Source organism: Ovis aries, chromosome 1 (assembly GCF_016772045.2).
Source record: "Ovis aries strain OAR_USU_Benz2616 breed Rambouillet chromosome 1, ARS-UI_Ramb_v3.0, whole genome shotgun sequence".
NCBI classification, from domain to species: domain Eukaryota; kingdom Metazoa; phylum Chordata; class Mammalia; order Artiodactyla; family Bovidae; genus Ovis; species Ovis aries.
Window position 1 is genome coordinate 119,193,301 of NC_056054.1, and position 25,632 is coordinate 119,218,932.

At 44.8% G+C, this 25,632-nt stretch overlaps 1 protein-coding gene across 1 annotated transcript in view; it reads right to left on the reverse strand.

The window, feature by feature from the left end:
* The window catches only part of GPA33 (glycoprotein A33), a 51,279-nt gene that overhangs the window by 22,027 nt on the left and 3,620 nt on the right, over positions 1–25,632 (reverse strand). The window contains exons 2-3 of the mRNA XM_012185592.4: positions 11,852–12,006; positions 5,959–6,175 (exon numbers count right to left, since the gene is read on the reverse strand). Coding sequence (XP_012040982.3) covers positions 5,959–6,175; positions 11,852–12,006 — 372 coding nt within the window. The remainder of the gene's footprint in view (positions 1–5,958; positions 6,176–11,851; positions 12,007–25,632) is intronic.

A 25,632-nucleotide genomic window follows, 5' to 3' on the forward strand; every position in this document is an offset into this window, starting at 1 on the left:
AGTTATGTACAGAAATAAGTATGTGGATAGGAACTGGAAGAAAACATGGAGAAATAAAACCCAATGATATATGTGAATGTTTGTCTTTTTTTGTTTCATCTTTCTTTAAATTCGTATATTTTTAAGAGGCAAGGGGTCACCAAACACAGCTATATGTTTATTTGCGTCAGGACTAAGGTCCTTGGAGCGGGAGAACAATAACAGTCCGGCAGAGCAGAAACAGGCTTCTTTCTAACAGTCTGCTGCACTAGAGATTTTGGCACGAGGAGCTCTTCACAAACAGGCAGACTCTTGATTCCACGAGGCCAGGAGAAAAACACATCACAGCGCTCCACCTGGTCTGGGTCAACCGAAACACAGCTGTAAAAATGCCGTCAGATAATAAAATGTGATGGTGTCAGCCTCGTCCAGGAGATTAGGAGAGGTGTTCCTACAGCTCTAAGACCATCAAAGCTCCCCGTGAAAACCTTGAAAGAAATATCCATGTACTCAGAGGGCTATGGCTCTTCAGTGTCCCAGACCTCGGTTAAGACCTTCAGTGTGGAAGAGCAGTTACAGAAGCTCAGTTTTCAGTGAGTGACGCTTCCAAATGGGCATGTCCTGTGGACAGTGGGCACATCCATGGCTGGCACTGCTCTGCCTCTCCAACCTTCTTTCATTAGCATGGGCACAGGAAGGGCAAGACACAAGTTAATGCAATGACACCATAAAACATAATTGGCAGCTTACATCTGCCACAGAGTGAAAGAAAGGGTGTGCCGAGAAGTTGTCAGCCATGAAGAGTTTGGGAATCACCCAAAACTGGAAGGCTTGATGGTTGGGAACAGTGAAGGGATTTGAGCATCAAATCCCTGTTTCCATCAAAGCTTGGACACTCTCTAGTGGTCACTTAACTGCTTGGGTCTCAGTGTTCCCTTCTATCAAATATGAGTGTTAATACCCACTGGCACAGATGTATTGCAAAGATGAAATGAGATCATATCCGTAGAGGACTTACTGAGATGCCTGGCACATAGCAAACAGAAGCTCAAAAAAGGATAGCTGTTATGGTTGTGAATTTGGTGTTATCTAATGAACGGACGCTTACTCCTTGGAAGGAAAGTTATGACCAACCTAGACAGCATATTCAAAAGCAGAGACATTACTTTGCCAACAAAGGTCTGTCTCGTCAAGGCTATGGTTTCTCCAGTAGTCGTGTAGGGATGTGAAAGTTGGACCATAAACAAGGTTGAACACCAAAGAATTGACGCTTTTGAACTGTGGTGTTGGAGAAGACTCTTGAGAGTCCCTTGGACTTCAAGGAGATGCAACCTGTCCATCCTAAAGGAAATCAGTCCTAGTTGAAACTCCAATACTTTGGCCATCTGATGCGAAGAGCTAACTCATCTGAAAAACCCTGATGCTAGGAAAGATTCAGGGCCGGAGGAGAAGGGGACGACAGAGGATGAGATGGCTGGATGGCATCACTGAGTTGATGGACATGAGTTTGAGTAAGCTCCGGGAGTTGGTGATGGACAGGGAGGCCTGACATGCTGCAATTCATGGGGTCACAAAGAGTAGGACACGACTGAGCCATTGAACTGACTGATACAGGCAAAGGTCATTGCAATTTGATGGCAGTTTTCCCTCCATTTAAGAGGATCCCCTTGGTTTTGCAGAGCAGGAGGACACAGAGACTGGGTATTTAGTTCGATGGAATGGGTGCAGTTTCCTGCCCTCCTCTTACACAACTAAGTAAACACATTAGTCTTTATTTGGCCACAGAAAGCCTGGAATCCAGTCACTATAGATTCGCCAATGTAGGTCAGAAAATCTGATATATCGTCTTCCTTATATCATTAAAATGTCATTCCATTGCAACTTAATATGTAAATTGAACATAATTCCAACCAACTTTTTGTAAACATAACAATGTGATTTTAATATTAACATGAAAGAATAAATGTGTAAAACTGATTTGGAAAAGTTTAGTAAGAGAAGATATTACATAGTGCCAGATTTTAAAAGCCATGCACACAAATACTGATAACTAAATAAGTATGTGTGCATGTGTGTTTGTATCTCAACACAGACTATAGACATACTATAATCACAACGCGATACTGGCATAGGAATAATCAAAAGGAGAACAAATGAAATAAGGAGTAAAAAACAGCTGTGTATATGTAGCAATTTAACATGTGATAAACCTGGCATTCCAGTGGGAAAATCATTGTTTCTTTGGTATAATAAATGATGTTGATGTAATTGGCTATTCATTTGGAAGAAAACAAAGACTCTTAGTATCCTGTGTTCAAAAATAAATTCCTGATGAAACAAAGATCTAAGGGTAAAAAACAAGACTTACAGACATAAGAAAAGAACATTAAGTTCATTTTTATAACCACAAAGGTGGTGTGAGAGATCTTGTACAAGACAAGAGTCCCCAAATCCAGAGCAAAAAACATCAATGGGATATGGAGGGGACTTCTCCTGTGTCTCAGAGTGTCCACTAAAATCTTCAAGTTGAGGCTCTGAATGGTTAGCATCCTCAGTGCTGAGGAGAGGAGTGACTTTCCCAGGAGTGAACTCTCTAATTATCAGTTGCCCTCCTCCTTCCCGTTTAAGAGAAGACTAGAGAGATTTCTTTAAAGAAGATTGTCAGAAATAGGGACCATGAGCATTTCTCCTCCTTCTCTTGGTGGAGAGGAAGGAGGTATTCCCCCGCATCTCATTCCCAGCCAGGGAGGAACCGCACAATACCATGTGGAGAGAGCGGTTGTCTACTGTTGGGAACTGGCATCTCTCACTTGTCTCTGAGACTTGTAAGGAATCAGTAAGTTCCTACAGTTTACTCCTGGAACATGATGATGGAAGGGCTTTATAGATGTCCTTGGGTATCTGAGGAACCATCTGGGGTCACATTCAGGTCCTACTGCTTGCTCAGAGAAGCTGGCTGGAGCAGACTGCAATGGCAAGGTGAGGGGAACATGCAACAGTGAGAAGGATCTGCTCTTCCAGGTGCAGGGTTTAGCAGAATAAAGACGGAGGCATGTTCCTGTCACACTGAAAGGATTTGGTCCCAGAGAGCTGTTGGCTGGGTCAAGGGGAGCCCAGAGTAGACCGTGAAGAGTAACAGCAAGTTACCATAATCAGGGGAAGGTGGGAAAGGGTGAAAGATGTGAAAATCTGGCCTGCAGGTGTGCAAAATACGTGTGTCAGATGGACCCCTTGGTGGGGGCCAGTGCTGAGGAACTCTCTCACGCACCCCACAAAAGGAACAGTAGTGGGATGTCTGCTCTGATTGGGATCATGGGATAGCAAGAGAAGATGGTAAGTGGCCTGGCTAGGTAATCCCGGCTTTGCTTTCCCCTTTAACACTCGGCCATGACCTCAGAGTCACAGAAGTGAGAGTGGGAGGAAGTGGACTAAGGAGAACAAGGAAACAGACCCAGCCTTTAATCCACTGCTGCTCTCCTTGCCTTAGGTGCTCAGCGCCAAGTTAAGGAGAGATGTGAAGCTTATCCGGGCTTCCTAGGTGGTGCTGGTGGTAAAGAACCTGCCTGCCAATGCAGAAGACGTAACAGATGAGAGTCGGATCCCTGGGTTGGGAATCCCTGGAGCAGGTGTGGCAACCCACTCCAGTGTTCTTGCCTGGAGAAACCTCCCATGAACAGAGGAGCCTGGTGGGCTATGGTCCATAGGGTCGCAAAGAGTCAGACACAACTGAAGTGACTTAGCATGGATGTGAAACTGGAACTGAACAGATTTTTTTTTTCACCTAGTCAATTAACAAAATTTATAAAAAATTAAGAGATGGCTGGATGGCATCACCGACTCGATGGATATGAATTTGAGTGAACTCCAGGAGTTGGTGATGGACAGGGAAGCCTGGCATGCTGCGATTCATGGGGTTGCAAAGAGTCGGACACGACTGAGCGACTGAACTGAACTGACTGAAGCTTCCCTTGTGGCTCAACTGGTAAAGAATCCGCCTGCAGTATGGGAGCCCTGGGTTCGATCCCTGGGTTGGGAAGATCCCCTGGAGAAGCTACCCACTTCAGCATTCTGGCTTGGAGAATTCCATGGAATTCCATGGGGTCACAAAGAGTTGAATACAACTGAGCGACTTACACTTTCACAGAAAAATTAAGATTGATAATATTCAGTTCTGGTAAGAATATAGGAAAACAAGCATGGTCACATAATGTTCATGGCAATAGAAAGTTGGTTTGGAGAAAGTAATTTGCCAGTATGGAATAACTTTTAATGAAGGCAAAGTCTTTGACCTAGAAATCCTTCTTTTTAAATTTCTTTTCCTTGATGCCTAATGATGTTGAGTAATAGAAATCCTACTTTTAAGAATCTATCCAACAGAAACAAAGATAACACAGGAATATGCATATACATATATATGTACATACATATATGCGCACATATTATACATACATATATATTGTTTGTACAAAAAAATGGAAACAGCTTGAGAATGCTCATCAGTATGGGCCACTGGAATAATCATAGTACATTCATGCAAGGGAGTGTATTATATTAATAGGTATATTTGTATGTTATGATCTGGAGAAATTTACATGAAATATTAAGAAAAAGTTACAAAAACCCTTTATAATAAGATTTATTTTTTTAAGAAAAGGAAAGAAAGGAAAATGAAATATGTGTGTGTATGTGTGTGTGTTGAAAGGACTTGGAGAGGAATCTAGAAGAATGCATGCAGGTACTAGCCTTGGCCACCTTTTTAGCCCTAGGGTGCAAGGGAGGAGATGGTTATTCTTTATTCAGGCCTTTATTGTTTAACTCACTGCTCCTGCTGCTGCTGCTGCTAAGTCGCTTCAGTCATGTCCGACTCTGTGCGACCCCATAGATGGCAGCCCACCAGGCTCCCCCATCCCTGGGATTCTCCAGGCAAGAATAGTGGAGTGGGTTGCCATTTCCTTCTCCAATGCATGAAAGTGAAGTCGATCAGGTGTGCCCAACTCTTAGCAACCCCATGGACTGCAGCCTACCAGGCTCCTCTGTCCATGGGATTTTCCAGGCAAAAGTACTGGAGTGGGGTGCCATTGCTTTCTCCGTTTAACTCACTATAATGATTCAAAAGCCCAGGCAGCCACCTTTTGCAATTAAAAATAAAATCCCACTATGTAGTGTAAAGGGGGTAAAATGGAGGAACATGATCCATTTTTTTGGTTTAAAGTGTGGCTAAAAAGTATTGCTTCCCACCAGTGTGGGGATCATTTCTTAGAGTAGACACAGGCTGGCTCACTAAAGTTTTTCCAACAGCTGTCTGACGTTGAGTCAGGTGCCTGCTTTCTCTGGGCCTCATCTACAAAATGAAGATTCTAAAAGTAGGTGATAGTTCCAATCATTCCAAAATTATAAACTGCAATAATGAGCTATTTGTATAAAGAGAATCTTATTGTGGGACACATTTCAGAAACAATAGAACCTGAAGAATGGTGTGTTAGAGCCAAAGTCTGGGGAGATGGTGGTGTGAAGGACTTCGACTGATTAGCTGAATTTAGAGCTGGAAAAGATACCTGACATGTAAGAATCATGATTTGGCCCTCAGCATCACAGCAAGGCAGTGAGAATCTTTCCAGTAGGATCTAGGATTTCCATTTTTCTTCTTTTTAGTAAGTTTTCCATGAAAAAGAGAGGAGCTGGAGTGAAGGAAAGAGCACTGGATGGAGCATGGACAGAATCTTCAGGGCTGACCCCCAGGGACCACTCCAAATCAGCCTTGACCTCTGTCCTGGGGAGCTGTGTGCCCAGACAGAGTCGTATTTGGTTCCAGGGAGAGAAGCAGACCCCCCAAGCCTCCGGACAGACCAGATGAGGGGAGAAGTCTTAGCTCTTCATCAGGCATTGCTTCCAGTTTTATCTTGCCAGCAGGGTGCCTCCTCCTCACACCCCACCCTCCCCAGCCTCTTCCTATCACCCCAGGAAGGAGGAGACACTCACCAAGCACCAAGAGATGGACACGTGACTTGGAGACGCCACCCAGATCTGACATTAGCGAGACAGAGCACTCGTAGGTGCCGTTGTCATCCATGGTCAACTGGTCGATGGTGATGGAGGCATCTGACTGCTCGGCGTTGTTTGATACACTAGCACGATTCTGATAAAGTTCACCATAGATATATTCTTTGGTCTCAAATTTCCAGATGAGCACGCTTTCCTGGAAGGAAGAAGAAATACCACTTGGTCTTCAGCCTAAGGCCCTGGCACGATGCTGCAGCCTGTCCTGCCTACCTTCACCCACCGTCCCCAGGCCCAGATGTACTGACAAGCCGACCCTGCAGAACAAAGAGCTCCACATATGGGGCCCATTCATGGATTCCTCTTATGATGTATAGTACTAAAAGCCTGGGGCAGGCAGGCACTTCATACCAGAGGCTATCACCTCTTGTAACCTATGGAACCTCTTATTCCATTTTAGTTCTGTTCTCACAGTCAAGCAATATTTATTGAGTATATAAGATGCTCAGGCATTGTGTTGGGCAATCATCCATGGCTTGCAACCCCCCTTTATTTATTTGACTCTTACCTTTGGAATTTGTTTATTCATCAATATACTCATCATTTATCAAATAAAACATGGTACTAGCTAAGATCACTACTTTGAACCAGACTGCTTGTTCAAATCCCAGCTCTGCACTTAGTAGTTATATGATCTTGAACAAAATATTAGAGGAAAACAATAGAATGGGAAAGACTAGAGACCTCTTCAAGAAAATTAGAGATACCAAGGGAACATTTCATGCAAAGATGGGCACAATAAAGGACAGAAATGGTATGGCCTAACAGAAGGAGAAAATAAAAAGAGGTGGCAAGAATACACAGAAGAACTATACAAAAAAAGACCTTCATGACCCAGATAACCATGATGGTGGTCTGTCACCTAGAGCCAGACATCTTGGAATGCAAAGCCAAATGGACCTTAGGAAGCATCACTACAAGCAAAGCTAGTGGAGGTGAAAGAATTCCAGTTGAGCTATTTCAAATTCTAAAAGACGATGCTGCTAAAATGCTGCACTCAATATGCCAGCAAATTTGGAAAACTTGACAGTGACCACAGGACTGGAAAAGGCCAGTTTTCATTTCAGTCTCAAAGAAAGGCAATGCTAAAGAGTGCTCAAACTACCACATAATTGCACTCATCTCACACGGTAGCAAAGTAAAGCTCAAAATTCTCCAAGTCAGGTTTCAACAGTACATGAACTGTGAACTTCCAGATGTTCAAGATGGATTTAGAAAAGGCAGAGAAAACCTAGATCAAATTGCCAAAGTCTGTTGGATCATTGAAAAAGCAAGAGAGTTCCAGAAAAACAACTACTTCTGCTTTATTGACTACACTAAAGCATTTGACTGTGTGGATCACAACAAATTGTGGGAAATTCTTAAAGAGATGGGAATACCAGACCACCTTACCTGACTCCTGAGAAATCTATATGCAGGTCAAGAAAGCCAAGAGGGGGAGATTCCGAGATGGGGAAGTGGTTGACAGTCAGAAAAGCTAGGAGAAATGAAATAAGAGGAAGACAGAAGCAGCACACTAAATTTAACAAAAGAGAAGTTGCTGGTGATTTTGGTGGAGTATTAGGGCAGGAAGGCAGACCGTGCTGGGTAGGGAAAAGAGTCAGGTCTGAGGGTCTGCACGTACTCTTTATGCAGATCAGGAAAAGATGCTCTAGTTGTTGGACAGACACGTCTGTGCCAAGCTAATGGTGATCAGGTCCCCCGGGCTGGGTACCCAGATGCATAATTCGCCCAGTCACATGCCACAGCTCTGGTAGGAACAGATGACTCTCGGGAAGCTTGGCTGAAAAAGGGAGGAGCAAGAAAGCAGGAGATGAGGGCCTGTCTTGAGCTGTGGATGAGTGTATGGATGTTGGTCTTTCTCAGTTCAACTCTTTTTCTGACCTACTGGTTACAGCTATCCTAAGGCTTCCCCTTCCTTGACTCTCCCCCATGTCATCTCCCACTCTTGCTAGTACCTGTCACAATAATCTCCTTGAGGGCATAGATGTAATCCTTTTCTCTGCACTCTTACTTGCTCTCAAGTAACAGCAAATTAAAATTAAAAATAGGGCTGTGGTAGAACTCACAGAGTATTCTCACACCTAGAGAGCATGTTAAAAAGCAGAGACATTACTTTGCCTACAAATGTCTGTCTAGTCAAGGCTATGGTTTTTCCAGTGGTCGTGTATGGATGTGCGAGGTGAAACATAAAGAAAGCTGAGCGCCAAAGAATTGATGCTTTTGAACTGTGGTGTTGGAGAAGACTCTTGAGAGTCCCTTGGAATGCAAGGAGATCCAACCAGTCAATCCTAAAAGAAAGCAGTTCTGAATATTCACTGGAAGGACTGATGCTGAAGCTCCAGTACTTTGGCCACCTGATGAAAAGAACTGAAGCATTAGAAAAGGCCCTAGGCTGGGGAAGATTGAAGGCGGGAGAAGGGGATGACAGAGGATGAGATGGTTGGATGACATCACCAACTCGATGAACGTGAGTTTGAGCAAGCTCCAGGAGTTGGTGAGGGATAGGGAAGCCTGGTGTGCTGCAGTCCATGGGGTCACAAAGAGCTGGACATGACTGAGCAACTGAACTGAACTGAACTTACTTGCTCTCAATGTGATTGCCTCAAATCCTTTAGGAAGTAAGGGATCAATCAACATAAGATCTTTAGTATTTATCTCAAAAGAGATAAATTTATCTTTGTTAGGTGCCTGGCAGAGACCTAACGTCTGGTTTGCTGAGAGAACATGTCTTCAGTTTCTGCAAGCTAACGGCAGCAGCTGCCTTCTCTAGGTTTTTTCCTGGGATTCTGGAAACAGATAGGACAGGTACTCTGGCCCATCAGGGTCCCTTGGGCAACAGACAGTAAGGCGCTTTGGGCCAAGAATTGCTCTCCTCACTCCTCAGCCCTGCTGCTCTAGGACTTGCGTGTCTTGGGCCATCCCTTCTATGTCAGGGGAAAGCTTAATGCCTTCTCTCTGAATAGGTAGGGATCTGATGCCAGGCATGTTGGCACTTTAAAAGTAGAAGTAACTTTAAAATTTATGAATAGGGACTTTCTGGTGGTCAGTGGTTAAGACTGTTTCCACTGCAGGGGGTGAGGGTTTGATCCTTGGTTAGGGAACTAAGATCCCATATGCCACTTGGTGCAGCAAAAGAAAAAAAAAATTAAACCCCAAAAAACTTATGAATAGACGTTCCTTTCCTTACAGTTAAAGAAATGTGAATTTGACCAATAATGAGATATTTTTCTGCTCATCAAATTCACAAATATGAGATAGTTTGAGAATAGTCTGAATTAGAGAAATAAGTGCCTGCACTGCTGGTGAACCTGAAAATTGGTCTGACATACAATGAAGGCAACTTGACATTTATCAAAATTTTAAATTCACATAGCCTTTGACCCCAAAGTTCCATTTTAAAATAATTTATCTTATATATGAGTACATATTTATAAACAATTACAATAGTATTTATAAATATATACCTAGAGACATGCATGAAGAAGGCAATGGCACCCCACTCCAGCACTCTTGCCTGGAGAATCCCATGGACGGAGGAGGCTGGTAGGCTGCAGTCCATGGGTTTGCTAAGAGTCAGACACGACTGAGCGATGTCGCTTTCACTTTTCACTTTCATGCATTGGAGAAGGAAATGGCAACCCACTCCAGTGTTCTTGCCTGGAGAATCCCAGGGACGGGGGAGCCTGGTGGGCTGCCGTCTATGGGGTCGCACAGAGTCGAACACGACTGAAGCGACTTAGCAGCAGCAGCAGCAGAGACATGCATATATGCATATTTATTGCAATATTATTTGTAGTAGCAAATTATAGGGAGTAAAACAAACGTCCATCATTCTTACATATAGAGCATTCATAAAATGAAATATATAATATGAATTAAAAAATAAAAGATAAATATAAATGCACTGACATATGGAAAGAGCTCCAAAGTATATTAAGAGGAAAAAAGCCAAGTGGAGGACAGTGTGCATGAAGTTTATAGAAACTTACATATTCATAAATGTAAATATATGCCTATGTTTACATGTGATGCATCTCCAGAAGGCCACTCCCAAATCTGGTAAGAGTGGTTGCCTCTAGTGGGCTTCCCAGGTAGTGCAGTGGGAAGAATCCCACTGATAATCCACCTGATAACGCAGAAGATGTAAGAGACCAGTTTCGATCCCTGGGTTGGGGAGATCAACTGGCGTAGGAAATGGCAACCCACTTCAGCATTCTTGCCTGGAAAATTCCATGGACGAGGAGCCTGCCAGTCTCCAGTCCATGGGGTTGCAAAGAATTGAACACTACTGAGCACACACACTCACACACTCATACACACACACACACACACACACACACACACACTCCTACCTCTAGTGAGGGGAATAGGGACTGGGATTCTAGGGTGGAAAGCAGATGTATTTTTGTGAGTATGAATATAAACATTTTCTGAACTAGCATAAAGAACCATTGGAAGGAAACACAAGAAACCAGATCTTAGCCAAAAGTGGTATTCACAGTACTGAATGATTGTGGCAGAAATACCAATAAATTAGAGTAAATGCTGCCCCCAAAGAACCAGTACCAGTGAAAATTAGCCTTGTCTGGGAGAAAGAGGAGATAAGGGGATTAGGGTATGGAAACTGGGCCAGGGATGGGACAAGATTGGCAAGGATGGGAATGAGACTTCTCAATGGACTTCTTCATGATGTTTTAATTTTTGAACCATAGGATTACTATCTATTCCAAAATAGAAAATAAAATCTTCCCATACTCCCTGAAAGAACCCAAGCAGGAAAAAAAAAAAAAAAAGCTACAACAAAATTTGGTTTCAGAGAGAGCTCTGTGTTAATCTAAAGTAATGACTGACTCAAATGATACAGTAAAGGTCACTTGAGACTGGACAACAGAAAGACGTTTGAGGGAAGGTAACTCTTTCAGACTAGAGATGGCACAGTACAGCCCTCCCTGGGCCCAACATTCACTGCTCCTTCCCCACCCAGCCCAGCCGGGGCGTTAACTAGGCTTAGTCTATCTAACTTGTATTGAAAGGTTTTGTAGTGCTTGTCCTCTAAGACAGGAGTCCCCAGCCTCCAGGTCATGGGCCGGTACTGGTCCTTGGCCTGGGAGGAACCAGGCCCCAGCAGCAAATGAGTGGCGGGCAAGTGAGCGAAGCTTCATCTGCGCGTACAGCTGCTCCCCATCACTCGCATTACCACCTGAGCTCCGCCTCCTGTCAGATCAGTTTCTGGAAAATAAGCTCAGGGCTTCCACTGGTTCTGCATTATGATGAGTTGTATAATTATTTCATTGTATATCACAATTTAATAATGGAAATAAAGTACACAATAAATGTAATGTGCTTGAATCATCCCCAAACCACCTCCCACCACCCAGTCCCTGGAAAAATAGTCTTTCACAAAATAGGTCCCTGGTGCCAAAAAGGCTGGGAACTGCTGCTCTGTGATCAGGTCATACTCAGTCGTATATGCATGCTCCCAGCGTTTTAAGGGGAGAAGGCAATGGCACCCTACTCCAGTACTCTTGCCTGGAAAATCCCATGGGTGGAGGAGGCTGGTAGGCTGCAGTCCATGGGGTCGCTAAGAGTCAGACACGACTGAGCGACTTCACTTTCTCTTTTCACCTTCATGCATTGGAGAAGGAAATGGCAACCCACTCCAGTGTTCTTGCCTGGAGAATCCCAGGGACAGGGGAGCCTGGTGGGCTGCCGTCTATGGGGTCGCACAGAGTCAGACACGACTGAAGCGACTTAGCAGCAGCAGCAGCAGCAGCAGCAGCAGCAGCAGCAGCAGCGTTTTAAGGATCCTTACCGTATGACTCCTTAGAAGCTTGTCCCACTGGATAAATCCTTCTCGGTTGGGGGAGGAAGTTTGGTAGGAGCATGGAAGGATAACATTTTTCCCTCTTGCAGCCCGAAGAACATCCTTTGGGGTTTCCACAAAGATGGCATGGACAGTCATCCAGACTGGAAAGAAAGTGGGAAGTAAATGACATGGCATACCCACTCATTGTCCACTGGATCTCCTCCAAACACAGCTCAACACACTGCAACTGCGATCCTGGCCCTGGCACAACAGCTATTCTCCTGCAAGCCTCGGGTGAAGACAAACACGCATACCTTGGTTCACCCTGTCCCTTGCAGCATCTCAATAAAGTTAAGTGGCTTGTGTGGTGGGCAAAAGCCTGGCTTTGAGCCTCAGCCCCACCCCTCCTCTTAGGCATTGTGTAAACTTCTCTAAGCCTCAGTTCTCATCCAGAAAAAGGAACACTAATACTTTTCAGAATTGTTTAAAGAATTAAATAAGATAACATGTAAATGCTTTGCTTAATGCCTGGCATATAGAATACACTCAATAAATATTCCCCCCCCCATCTTTTTTTGTTGTGATGATAATTCACTCAGTATTTAATACACATTTATGGAGCGCTTACTCCAGTACTTTGGCCACCTCATGTGAAGAGTCGACTCATTGGAAAAGACTTTGATGCTGGGAGGGATTGGGGGCAGGAGGAGAAGGGGACAACCGAGGATGAGATGGTTGGATGGCATCACTGACTCGATGGACGCGAGTCTGAGTGAACTCCGGGAGTTGGTGATGACAGGGAGGCCTGGCGTGCTGTGATTCATGGGGTCGCAAAGAGTCAGACATGACTGAGCGACTGAACTGAACTGAACTGAACTGAACTATATATGGTAAATTCGTTGAATAAGATTAGGTTAGCGTACTCCCAGGAGCATTTATTCTATATAAGTTTATCAGGAAAAAAAAAAAAAAACAGTGAGAAAAAGAATGTGGTCACAATAGCATCTCTCATCACATACATTCTTACCATGTGACATTGACTCTCCTCCATCAAGACCTGGGGTCTGTGTCCGCTCCCCTTGAATCTGAGTGGGCCTGTGACTACAGTGTGAGTGATGCCCATTTGGCTGAAGTTCTAGTAAGTGGATTTCCTTCCCATATAGTCTGGGTGTCCTTTGAACTGCTGATTTTTATGCTGTTTCTCAGGTGGGCAAGTCCATACTTGGGCCCATCAGCAATAACCCTCCTTATTGGTTTCTGTGTTAGGGGCTGGGTTCCCATGGGTACAACATCTCTGTGTTTCCTGCTCATTTCTGTGCTGTCCCTCTGTATGTAGTAACTGCTTGATCAGCCCTCAGGTCTTCCTTAGGACAAACTGCTCTGCATGCAGGTGTAGATTCGGCGTGCCTGTATGAGTAGCATAGCACTGAGTTTGAATGCACAGGCTTCAGAGCTAGAATGCCCCTTTGCAATCCCAGGTCCTTTATCTATGAAATGTGTAGCCTTGAGCAACTTACTTAAGCTCTCTGTGCCAGAGTCCTTGCTTGAAAAAATGGGTTGTTTGAAAATTAAATAACATGAAAAGTGTACTTTGTTTAGAATGATTCCTGACCCATAATCAGTGCTTAATATATGACAGTTACATTACATATGTGTGTTCAATATATATATATATATTTATATTGAATAACTTCTACTTTCTCATCTCATAGTCTTTTGTTGAGTGAAGTGAAGTGAAGTCGCTCAGTCGTGTCCAACTCTCTGTGACCCATGGACTATAGCCCACAAGGCTCCTCTGTCCATGGGATTCTCCAGGCAAGAATACTGGAGTGGGGTGCCATTTGTTGAGGTGCATCCTTAATTAGAAGTTAATCACGAGAAAAACCATCACCATCATTACGGGTGAACTATCGTAAATAAATAATAATTACTAATGACTATAACTAAAGAATAGATCAAGGGGCTTCCCTGGTGGTCCAATGGTTAAGAATCTGCCTGTCAATGCAGGGGATATGAGTTCAGTCCCTGGTCCAAGAAGATCCCACATATGGCGGGGCAACTAAGTCTGTGCACGCCAAGCCCATGCTCTGCGATTAGAGAAGCCTCCACAGAAAGAAGTGCATGCGCCACAGCTAGAGAGGCGCCCAAGAGCAGCGACGGAGACTCAGTGCAGCGAAAAAGAAACAAGTTAATTAATTTAAAAAGAATAGATCACTTTTAAAGATCATAATAACAGCGAGTTAAAGTCATTTTATGTTAGTGGGAGAAGAGATTGAAATGAATGGAGGAGGAAGAACCCATAAAGGGAAAATATCTTGAACAAATATAGAGTGCTATTTAAATGTTATTTGTAAACCTGGGAAGGATTTTTAAAGGCCAATCCTGTGTCCTAAGACACACTTACATTTTCCATAATCCTAGATGAGAATGTATCCTATGTTTAAGCACTTCATGCCAACAGCCATCATTGGGAATCCTCCATAGCTAATCTAATCCTTCTTACTGATTCAGTCAGTATCCTCTTGTTCTGACATTACTGGCAACAAAGACATCTGGCTTAACTTCTTAATAACTTCCCATCATAAACTCAGAGGCTTCTGATGTTTGTAATCACCAGCTTTCTCATTCCTAGTTCTGTAGTAAACTGTAATAAGTCCAGTTTCTTTCACCTCTTCCCATAGGCTTTCTGTTTATTAGCTCTGTGACCCACATTCTATGGAATCTTTGCATTCTACCCAGTGGATGAGGGAAAAGCACTGGGTGAGGATATCTAATCTATAATCAGAACACTAGGAAGTGGAGAAGTTGTTTTCTAGAGCTTTCCAACAACCTCCCTTTCTACTTTTTGTATAGGTCTACACTGGGCATCTTCTTTCCAGTTGCCCAGAACCCACCTTCTCCCCAATCGTTGCCACTCGCACATCCTGTTACTGCTAACAGCTGTGTCTCTCCTCCTCCAGAAGTATTCTTTCTCTCCTCCTCCCTCCTGCTCTCCTCTCTTTTTTTACCAAGGCTGGGCTCTTCTGATATTGATGAAGATCATCTGTCTAAGCTAATTCACCATAAGGTGTTAAAAACTAATATTTCAGGGATGTGTTAACCTTCCCAAGGGTATACAAACTGGGAGAGTAGGTGCTTTCACCTGCAAAGAAGGAATCAAAATCTCAGAATTTAGTGCCACAAGCACCACGCATGAGTACCTTCATCCTAGTACTCTCTCATGAAAGTCTGTTACACAACATGGCCAAGTGGCCAAAAGCACAACTGCTGGAGGCAAACTGCCCAGGCTGGCATCCTCATCCCTAGCTTTCCTAGCAGTGCGACCCTACACAACTTAATCAACTTCTCTGTACCTCAGTTTCCTTGACTGTAAAATGAGGTTAACTATACTACCTAACTCAAGGTTTGAGGGTTGGATGACAACATATTTAGTATGCACAAGCTTCACCCTGGCACCTAAGCAAGAGCTGTGTCCACCCGTATATTGTCATGTCTTCTCCTCTGCTGCACTGTGCTTCTTTCATTTTCATATCCTCAAGGCTCAACAAAGTGCCTAATACATAGTGAAAGTGAAGTCTCTCAGTCATGTCTGACTCTTTGCTACCCGGTGGAGTATAGCCCACCAGGCTCCTCTGTCAATGGGATTTTCCAGGCAAGAATACTGGAGTGGGTTGCTGTTTCCTTCATCCAGGGGATTTTCCCAACCCAGGGATCGAACCCAGCTCTCCCGCATTGCAGGCAGATGCTTAACCTCTGAGCTACCAGGGAAGCCTACTCCTAATACATAGGAGATACTCAATTAAGTGCTCTTTGCCAGCAAAATGAATGAGTTACAGAGAACTTAAGTTTAAAAGATGGGTAGGATTTATAACCAGAGAAGCTTAGTTTCTAGAAAATGATTTAAAAAATCAAATAACCAAAGGAGCCCCAGAGAGTGGACACCAAGTCTGCAGGTGGCCCCAGGAGGAAATGGTAAAGGTCATTGAAACTCCCTAAGTGACTAGGGTGTGAAGACTCAGCTTAAGGCCTCCAGAATTGCTTGTAAATAATTAAGGTTTGTTAAGAAGATAATAAACTGTCTCTTGAGAGCTAACTAGAAAGCAATACATCCAAGGAGGCTAATGAAATGCTTGATGGAAACGGCTGCTTGAGGCATACACAGCACATTATGGGTACCCTTGGGAAACTGGCAGTAATGCCTCCACTTAGGAAAATCCATTTGCGCAGAGAAACCACAGTCTTAGCTAGGGAGGAGGTGCTGGAGGCCAGAAGGGACCCATCGTGCCTTAGGACCAGATAGATAGAGCTCTTGCAGTGAGAAAGTGCTGGTCTCTAGGCCAAGGGGTGCCGCTCATACATGCACGTTCATGTTGGTCTGTCCTGTCCCCCAAGGTGGAAATGACCCCTGCAGGCTCTCAGAATGACAGCTGGGGAAGGAGAGACGGAGAGGTGGGGAGGAGGGGTTAGAACTCAATGGACATTTGTGGAAGCCTTTTTTTCAACAAAGATCTTTAGGAATCTATACATTCCTGTCAATTTAATGAATTTTTCCTAAGGCCCTAGTTTAGTGCAAGGCACTGAGAAAATGATCAGAGGCATGTTCATGTCCCACCTTCTTGGGGAATCCACCAGGATCGTCTCAGCCCTTACTGACTTTGCTGAACTGCTCCAGGGAGCTTGAGCCCCATGCACACATCGTTATCATGTCAGTGTGGGTCTATGCGTGCAGGCTGCCTCCCCTCATCAGATGGCAGCTCCTTCTAGCAGGGTCTGTGTCTCAGACTTCTCTTGTACTCATCACTTGCCAGTTCCAACCCCCAAGGTGTCTACACCGAGCTGGGTGCTAATAAGACCTTGTTTGTTGAGTGGTTTGTATTCCCTGCTCAGGAAGCAATTAGAAATCACTGTCAGCCAGCGTCCTAACAAAGCTTAATTAAGTGTTGAGTGCAAGTGTTAAGGAGTGAAATATGAAGGGGATGGAGGTGGGGAGAGAGGGGAGGGACTGCGTTTGGATCCAGAAGAAGGATTTTAATGGAAAGCCTTACTGAGATGATGGGACTTGAAACAGCCCCCAAGGGACTCAGTTCACGTTGTTGAACTTGTGTATATAAAGGAGTAAAGCAGGGTGCATAACTGTGCATATAACAGTATCTCACTTCCACAGAGCCACAGAAAGAAAATAAATTTTAGAAGAAAATATATCAAAGTAGAGAATTAATAGCAGTTATCTCTGAATTCTGGACTTCTTCTTTGTGTATTTTTGTTTTCCAAACATTCTGCAGGAGACATGTGGTACTCTTGCAACCATAAAACTGAGTTACATTTCTACAAGTCAAGTAGGAAATAAGGAAGCAGAGAAGTGGGGACAGACTGTTTTGTCAGGGAGCTTGCCTAACACAGAGAAATGGGGAAGCTTCAGACAGAAGGCTATGAAAGATCTTGAGAAGGTCTCTTTCATCCCCTCTGGAATGGAAGATGGAGAGACTTGAGCAGGCTCCTAGGTCATAGGGATGGAGCTCCTAGAAAAGAAGTGACTCCTTAAAAAAATAAAAAAGGAGGAGAAACCGGATGGAGCACGATCCCTGCCTGGGTGGGTATGAGCAAAGGTGGAGGACTAGCCTTGCCCACGGCAAGAGGTACCCGTGCCCAAGTGTGCAGAAAGAGAGCAGCCGGTGGGCAGGAGTGGAGCAGTGAGCTCTGACCAGGGGCTCTGCTCTCCACCACTACCCGCGCTCTCTGTCTGTCTGTCTGAGCGTCTGTCTGTCGCCATGTTCTGCCTATGCCGGGTGTTTATGGCATCCCTGACTCACAGGGCAAAGAACAAGGAAGCCGCCCAAAGGGCACTGACTGCCAGGAGAGGAAGAAACCCCAGGAAGGAGGCGGGTTCCAAGTGTGACAGTTGGTGCCCTGGGCAGAGAGAGTGCTCTGGGAACAGAGACAAACTCAACAGTCAGGGGCTAGGGATGTGGGAATAGAACCTGAGTGTTGCCAAGGTCGAGTGGTTTGAGGAGCAACTGAACTTTACCTCCAAGTCAAATATATTCTCCACTGGCTGCCTCAATACTAAAATTCCCACCATTGAGTGAAGGTACTGTGTGTGTGTGTGTGTGTGTGTGTGTGTGTAGACGCGCACGTGCGCTTAGTCACTTGGTCATGTCTGACTCTGCAGCTCCATGGAGCCAGCCAGGCTCCTCTGTCCATGGGATTCTCCAGGCAAGAATACTGGAATAGGTTGCCATGAACTCCTCCAGGGGGTCTTCCCAGGAATGCAAGTGCTGCCTGGGAAGGAGGGAAGGCACAGTGAGTGGCTCTCTTCCTTTAACCTGCAGGACAAACCCATCTCCTTAATTAGCCCCTCTCACCCATCCATCCCTAGAAAGAGGATGCAGGATGGATAAATGTTGATTAAAAAAAACAAATGCAATTAGGAAATTGAGGCTTGGAGAGAAGGATAACATAAAGGCAAAGGAAGAAAGACAAGTAGGAAACACTGAGAGCAAACCAGCTTGCTGCCTGCTGAGGTTCAAAGGGGTGGGTGCTCATTCGTTGACACCCACTCAGCAAATGGCTGCTGGACACCTGTGTTTCAAGGGCTCTGCTGGATTCTGTGGGAAAATGGCAAGCGGAGACAGACAGTTCCTGCATCACAGAGATAAATGTAAAACCATCATGGTAACCGGTCCTACACAGTCAATGACAGAATATAACAGAGGATTTGGGGATGAGGAGAGGTTGTCCTGAGGAAAGGCCCTTTGAGCTGACATTGGAAGATGGGTGGGAGGGAACCACAAGAAAAAAGGGGAAGAGGTGAGAGGAGGAGAGAAGAGCACATACAGAGGTCAGGGCACGGGAGAAGGTGGGCCACATTCCAGACACTAAAACAAGCCGCTGTGCAGCAATGGAAGTGGGTGGTGTAGGTGGGCCGTGATGATTCCAAATAAACAGAGGTCAAGTTCAAACTTCATACTTGGGCCCTCAGGGCAGTTTAGGACAATTCTTGCTATCTTTCAGACTTCACCCTTCAGGACTCTCCTAGAAAGCAATTCCAAAGTTACACCTCCACCAGTGTGGTCAGAAATGTGGGATGGGCCCAAGTCTAACAAGCCATGATAGCAATTGAGGGGTGTTTTGGTGTTGGGTTTTTTTTTTTTTCACTATCTACATCTATTTGAAACAGTTCTTTTGAGTATGAGGGTTCTTTCTTGCATCAAATGAGTGAGCACTTATCAGTTTGAAAATCACTAATGTTTATCTTTAGATAATTAAATTAGGAGGAAAATTAAGAACCTACTGATAGCAGGAAGAAGCAAGAGTCCTCTCCGGTCTGGCATTTGATGAGATAGATATTCGTTACTGTGCATTCCCATTGTTTTTCCAGGACAGAACAGAGGGCAGAGACTTGAGAACATGGATGTGTGAAGCCAGATTGAGCTTATATTCGCTTGCAGAGCTGTCGTTACTATATTAGCTGGCTGTGCCCCATACAAACAGGATCTGCTGCTACAAACCTTTGTCCCAGTCTTCATCACAAGCAGGGCACTGCTACACTCTCAGCCACTGTCTCTTATCAAAGTTTCCTGGTTTGGTTGACAATATCCTGCTCAATATGATTTTTGTTGTCACAAACTGAGTATGATGATTGATTTCAACCCAAGAAGCCTGGTGGTGAGCATAAAGGGACAAGCAATGAATTACTGCTTGGGACGTTACTGCTTGTTTGGGACATCAGCATAGTTTGTAAGATACTTCCAATTTGGAAATGAAGGAGGCAAATCCAAGTGCACGGTCCAAACACGCTTGTTCTTCAGTGCCCTTCGCCCCACATCGGTGTCACAGCAAAGCTCACTTCCAGGTCCTGATGCTGAAGGTAAAGCCCCCACTTGCTGTGCTCAGCAGTCTTGGCTCTGGTCAGAGTGTGGAGCTAGGGGCTCAGCCGTGGGCATAATGGTTGCCACCGTCTTTGGACCCCTTTCTCTGGCCCTTCTCATTCCTCAGTGCCAGCTCCTCGGGCCCATCTTCTTTTAGCCCATCCTTCTCTGGCTCCCAGTCAATCTTCAGGAAGATCAACGCTGAATATTCACTGGATGGACTGATGCTAAAGCTAAAGTTCCAGTATTTTGGTCATCTGATGCAAGCAGATGATTCATTAGAAAAGTCCCTGGGAAAGATCAAAGGCAGAAGGAGACGAGGGCATCAGAGGATAGACAGCATCACCGATGCAATGAACGTGAACTTGGGCAAACTCTGGGAGGTAGTGAGGGACAGGGAGGCCTGGCATGCTGCAGCCCATGGGATCACGAAGAGTCAGACACAACTGGGCGACTGAAAAACAGCAGCAGCAGCAGCAAAGTCTGGCCTGCAGGATGCGAGTAGCTTTCAGGAGTGGAGCTTGCATGGCCTACCCTAGGCTTTTTGGAGGCCATCTAAGAAAAGAGGGCTTAGAAATGGGCACTGGCGGAGGCAGTGGGGCTGGTTAGAGGTCAGGTGCTGGTTGGAAAGAAGCCTAGTTTGGGAAAATTGTCCAGATAGAAAGTTAACTTAGATTTGGAGGGGATAGAGAGAAAAATTATAAAGGAGATAAGTGGGCAGAACAGCCTCAAAATCAATCATCAAGGACAAGAATCTAGCTGTTTATGGTTAGCACACATGGTAGAATCTCATAATTTAAAGGTCAATAATAGTATCTGAGAATGCTTGGTAAGATGGATACCCTAGCTGAATTAAAGGGAGTTTTATATCTGAGGAAAGAGCCCAATGAAAAGAGTTGGAGAAAAAAAGAGGATCAGAAAACTATAACTTGATACTGGAAAACCAAAATATACTGTTCATAAATAGATTGTGAGCACTTGTTCCAGAAACTATGATACAGAGAAAAACATATATATATACATATATATATATATATAAGCAGTAGTTCTTATCCCCATGCTGCTTAGGCAAACAGGTCTCAAAATGGATGAAAGGTTAAATGGCAGTAAATCAGATGGAAAAAAAAAGTGATTGAGACCTCAAAATCAAATCAGGAAAAAAACAACATGGCTTAAAGTTACCTGGAAAGGCTTTATGGAGAGAAAGAACTTGTGATACTTCAAGGTTAGCCAGAAAAAGGCAATGGCACCTCACTCCAGTACTCTTGCCTGGAAAATCCCACGGACGGAGGAGCCTGGTGGGCTGCAGTCCATGGGGTTGCTAAGAGTTGGACACGACTGAGCGACTTCACTTTCACTTTTCACTTTCATGCATTGGAGAAGGAAATGGCAATCCACTCCAGTGTTCTTGCCTGGAGAATCCCAGGGATGGCGGAGCCTGGTGGGCTGCCATCTATGGGGTCGCAAAGAGTTGGACACGACTGAAGCGACTTAGCAGCAGCAGCAGCAGCCAGAAAAAAGGAAGGTACTGATCCTACAAAGAGGTCTGATGATAATATTTTTCCAGACCAAGAAGTGCAAGATGTAATGTGGCAAACATTTTTGTAATATCAAAAGTGTAGAGACATTCTAGGTGCTGAAATATTGGGATTTGGAAGAATGTCCCAGTGGTTTACAGCGTCTAAATAAGAGTTAGGAGAAACTATCCTCACAATATGAGTCTTATCCTAATAGTAATGGGCAATCACTGAATAGCTTCAAGTAGGCATAGTATCATGGTCATAATTTTATTTTAACAGATTATTTTGGCTTCAGGGTGGACAGCAGACAGAAGGGGCAAAATAGGCTCACAAGCCCAGCTGGAGACTATGGAAGTAGCTTAGGAGAGGGAGCTTACTTCAGAGAGGTGTCAGAGGAAATAGAGAAAGATGCACAGATTTTTGAGATACTGGAGGGCTAAAATCATCAGGACTTAGTGATGACTTGAATTTGTAGCTAAAGAAGAAGCTGCCAAGGGTGATATGGTGGTTTTAAAATATGGTCCCAAAATACTTTGGAACTCCTCTCATCAAAAGGACTCATGTCCCCTCCCTGGAACCTATGGGTCAATATCTGGGCCCAGACTTTAAGATATTGACAGCTTCCACCTTATATCTCTTTAGATTTTCACTCTTATAATCTAGCCACCATGCTGTGAGGAAGCCCAAGCTTCCCTGTGGAGAAGTTCACAAAGAGAGGAATCAGAGTTAGCAACTACTTGCCAGCCAGTGAGCCAGAGTCTTGGAAGTGGGTTTTCCAACCCCAATCAAGTCACCCCAGCTGACACTGCATGGAGCAGGGACAAGCTGTCCCTGCCAAGCCCCATCCGCGTTGCAGATTCGTAAGCAAAATAAATGCTTATTATTATTGTTTTAAGTTACTACTAAGTTTTGGAATGGATAATTACATAGCAATAGAAAACAGTAACAGATGACTCCTATTTTTCTGGCTTTCATTCCTGGAGGGATTGGGTGTCATTTACTGATGTAGAGATCACTGAAAAGGGCCCAGATGTAGGGACAAAGATCATGAGTTTGGTTTACAGCTTGTGAGTTTGAACTGATTCTGAGATATCTAAATTGAAAAGTCATGCATACTTTTGGATTTATCGGTCTAAGGCTCAAGAGAGAGATTGAGTTTGAAGACAAAAATGGGGTCAAATGTGGGTCAGTCAGAATGAGTGAGTGAGTGAAAGTTGCTCAGTTGTGTCCAACTCTTTGCAACTCCACAGTCCATGAAATTCTCCAGGCCAGAATACTGGAGTGGGTAGCCTTTCCCTTCTCAAGGGGATCTTCCCAACCCACGGATTGAACCCAGATCTCCTGCCATGCAGGCGGATTCTTTACCAGCTGAGCCACAAGGGAAGCCCAGTCAGAATGGGTGTCAACTAAAGATGCAGATGTAGATGAGGGTCTAAGTGGAGGGAGTTCTAACATTTCATGGTAGGCCAAGAAGCATGGAGCTGCAAAGGTGATGTGAAAGGGTTAGCCCAGGAATGCCAGAGGAAAACCAGGAATGGGTGTATCATGGGGAACCGACAGACTAGAGTATGTTAGGAAGGAGGGAGGGATTATCAGAGTTAGACCTTGCCAGGAATAGAACCACCTGCTAAGCCAGGCTCACTTTCCCCTTGGCTTCCTCCCTGCTAGCCAGCATCACAGTAAGCAGTGCTACTCGGTTACCAGGACCCTGGGATGGGGCCCTAGAGGGCAAAAGGGCAAGAGGAGGATCACACTTGTGCCCATGAACCAGTTCTTCCCTGGAGGCCTTGTTTTTCCAACTGTAGTCCCTGGAGGAGCAGCAACATCACTTGGGAGTTTGTTAGAAATTCAGATTCCCAAGCCCTTCCCTAGACCTACTGAATCAGTCTGTGTTTTGACAAGATCTCAAGATGACTTCTATGCATATGAAAGTGTGAGTTAAGACATCAATTTGGAGGCTGGGCATTAACCCAGGGAAGCAGCCAGATGCTGCAAAATTGAGCTGCAAATCACACGCAGAGAATCAGCACCAGTCACAGAGACAACTATTTGTTAGACCTATTTTTCCACAAGGTCCAGTAGGCAACTCTGAACTGAGGTTTTCACATCAGAATCACTTGGGTAAATTTTCGTAATCAGAGAGATGGCCAGATTCTGCCTCTCAAGAGTCTGACTCAGAGGGACTGAGGGGGCCTGGACATGTGTACTTTTACTCCCCAGGGGATACTGATGGGCTGCCTGGGTTGCAGCCCCTGCCCTAAACCGTTACTCATTGCACGCATACCACTCTTAGGGTGACCATTCATTGCATTCTTCCCACTTCAAGGCTGGAGCTGGGACTGGGGCATTTTAATCTGATTTCTTCTCTCACAGGCAATGTAATTCCCCAGGCACATGAGCCCTCCCTGTGAACACTGGCTTCTGACTTGTGCTCAGGCACCAGCAGGCCCTCCCCAGGCTCCAGGTGTGAGTCACACCCTGGGGTCTGGTGTGGCAACAGGGCTTTGAGCCAGGGAGAAGATAAAAGGCCAGCTGGGCCATCTTGCAGTGCACTTGTTGGCCAACAATTCTGGCTCTGGTCTGAATACCACCCTCTTGGAGTGGAGATGAACTGGGCACAAGGCCACTCTCTCAGAATTTGCCTGTGGTGCAGAAGATCTAGGAGACCCAGGTTCGATCCCTGAGTTGGGAAGATACCCTGGAGGATGAAATGGCAACCCACACCGGTATTTTTGCCTGGAGAAACCCCTGGACAGAGGAGCTTGGCAGGCCACAGTCTGTGGGATTGCAAAGAGCAGGCATGACTGAAGCTACTAAGCATGCACTCATGGGGTCAAGATGAACTGGGCACAAGGCCACTCTCTTATCTGGTTCTCATCTTTGTACGTGTTTGAGATTGAGCCCTGTAAACCTCAGAGCCTGGACCAGGCCACTGTGTGGACTTAGAGATGCAAGGGATACGAGGCTAAGATATGCCACCCTCTGACAGGGAAGGTCTCAGGAAGCTGCCCAAGCCTGTGTGACTAACAGGAACATGGTACTTCAGAGTAGGCAAATCTAAGTCATGTAGGAAAATTCTCCTGCTGGGGAATGTAGCTCTAACAAAGACCCCTGGGGAAGGATTCTAAAATGGCATGATCAACTTTACAAAGACAGGAAATTTGAAACTTATTAGTAGTTCCCAACAAAAACCTATCATGGATGAATCATCCATGAGCTTATTGAAATTTTTTTTAGATGGAGAAAAAAATAATATTTTCTCATCTTAAATATTTTGGGATGATAGATTCCCTTATTTCTTGGGGAAAAGCTGTACTTTCTGCTTTTCTAATTTAAGCTTTGAGGTTTCCTCTAGTTCTAGGAAGGTAGGGCTTTTTGTTTGGTTATGTTTTTTTTATCAAGTCTTCAAAGATTTTAGTGACTCTGGGCAGAGTGTCTCAGAGACTTTTTTCCCCTTGGTGGACTCCTCTTTATGCCTCCCTTTTCCTGCAGCTGTACCTTTTACTATATCAAGCTTTCCATGAAGTCTGGTGGCTGAAAAAATTCCCAGAGTGGAAGAGCTTTGGTCTTATACACAAGTTGGAGCGTTTTCTCTAGCAGCCTTTGGGAGGGGTGACAAAATCCTTCATCCGCAGTGACTCTCATTCTCTTAGCATATGTCTGCCAAGTCAGAGTGATCAGACAGTTGATCATCAAAGTCTAGTTACTTTCCTATAATTCACACTTGCTCACACTAATAACAACAACAATAGTAATAACAGGCATTTGTTGAATGCTTATTATGTGGCAGGCACTGATCCAGGGTCTTTACATTGACAACCTCATTTGCTATCCCTAATAACCAAACGGGAGGTAAAATGTGCATTTTTATACATTATAGGTTGCCCTCTCCATTTCACAGATTAGGAAACTGAGGTTTATTGAGGCAACTAATTTGCCTCATGCTCGTGTCTGACTCTTTGTGACCCCATGAATCGCAGCACGCCAGGCCTCCCTGTCCATCACCAACTCCCGGAGTTCACTCAGACTCATGTCCATCGAGTCAGTGATGCCATCCAGCCATCTCATCCTCTGTCGTCCCCTTCTCCTCCTGCCCCCAATCCCTCCCAGCATCAGAGTCTTTTCCAATGAGTCAACTCTTCGCATGAGATGGCCAAAGTACTGGAGTTTCAGCTTTAGCATCATTCCTTCCAAAGAAATCCCAGGGTTGATCTCCTGCATGGACTGAACTGAACTGAACTGAACTGAAAGTCAGTTAAGGAAGAGGGCCTGCCCTTCCCGAGTGCCTGTGACATGAGAGGAGAAGCGGGTGGGAGCATCTGCCAGGGAGGAAGAGGTATTGCGTCACTGACATTTTTGGAATTGTCATACTGACTTTTAGTTGGTTTAAGTACTGTTT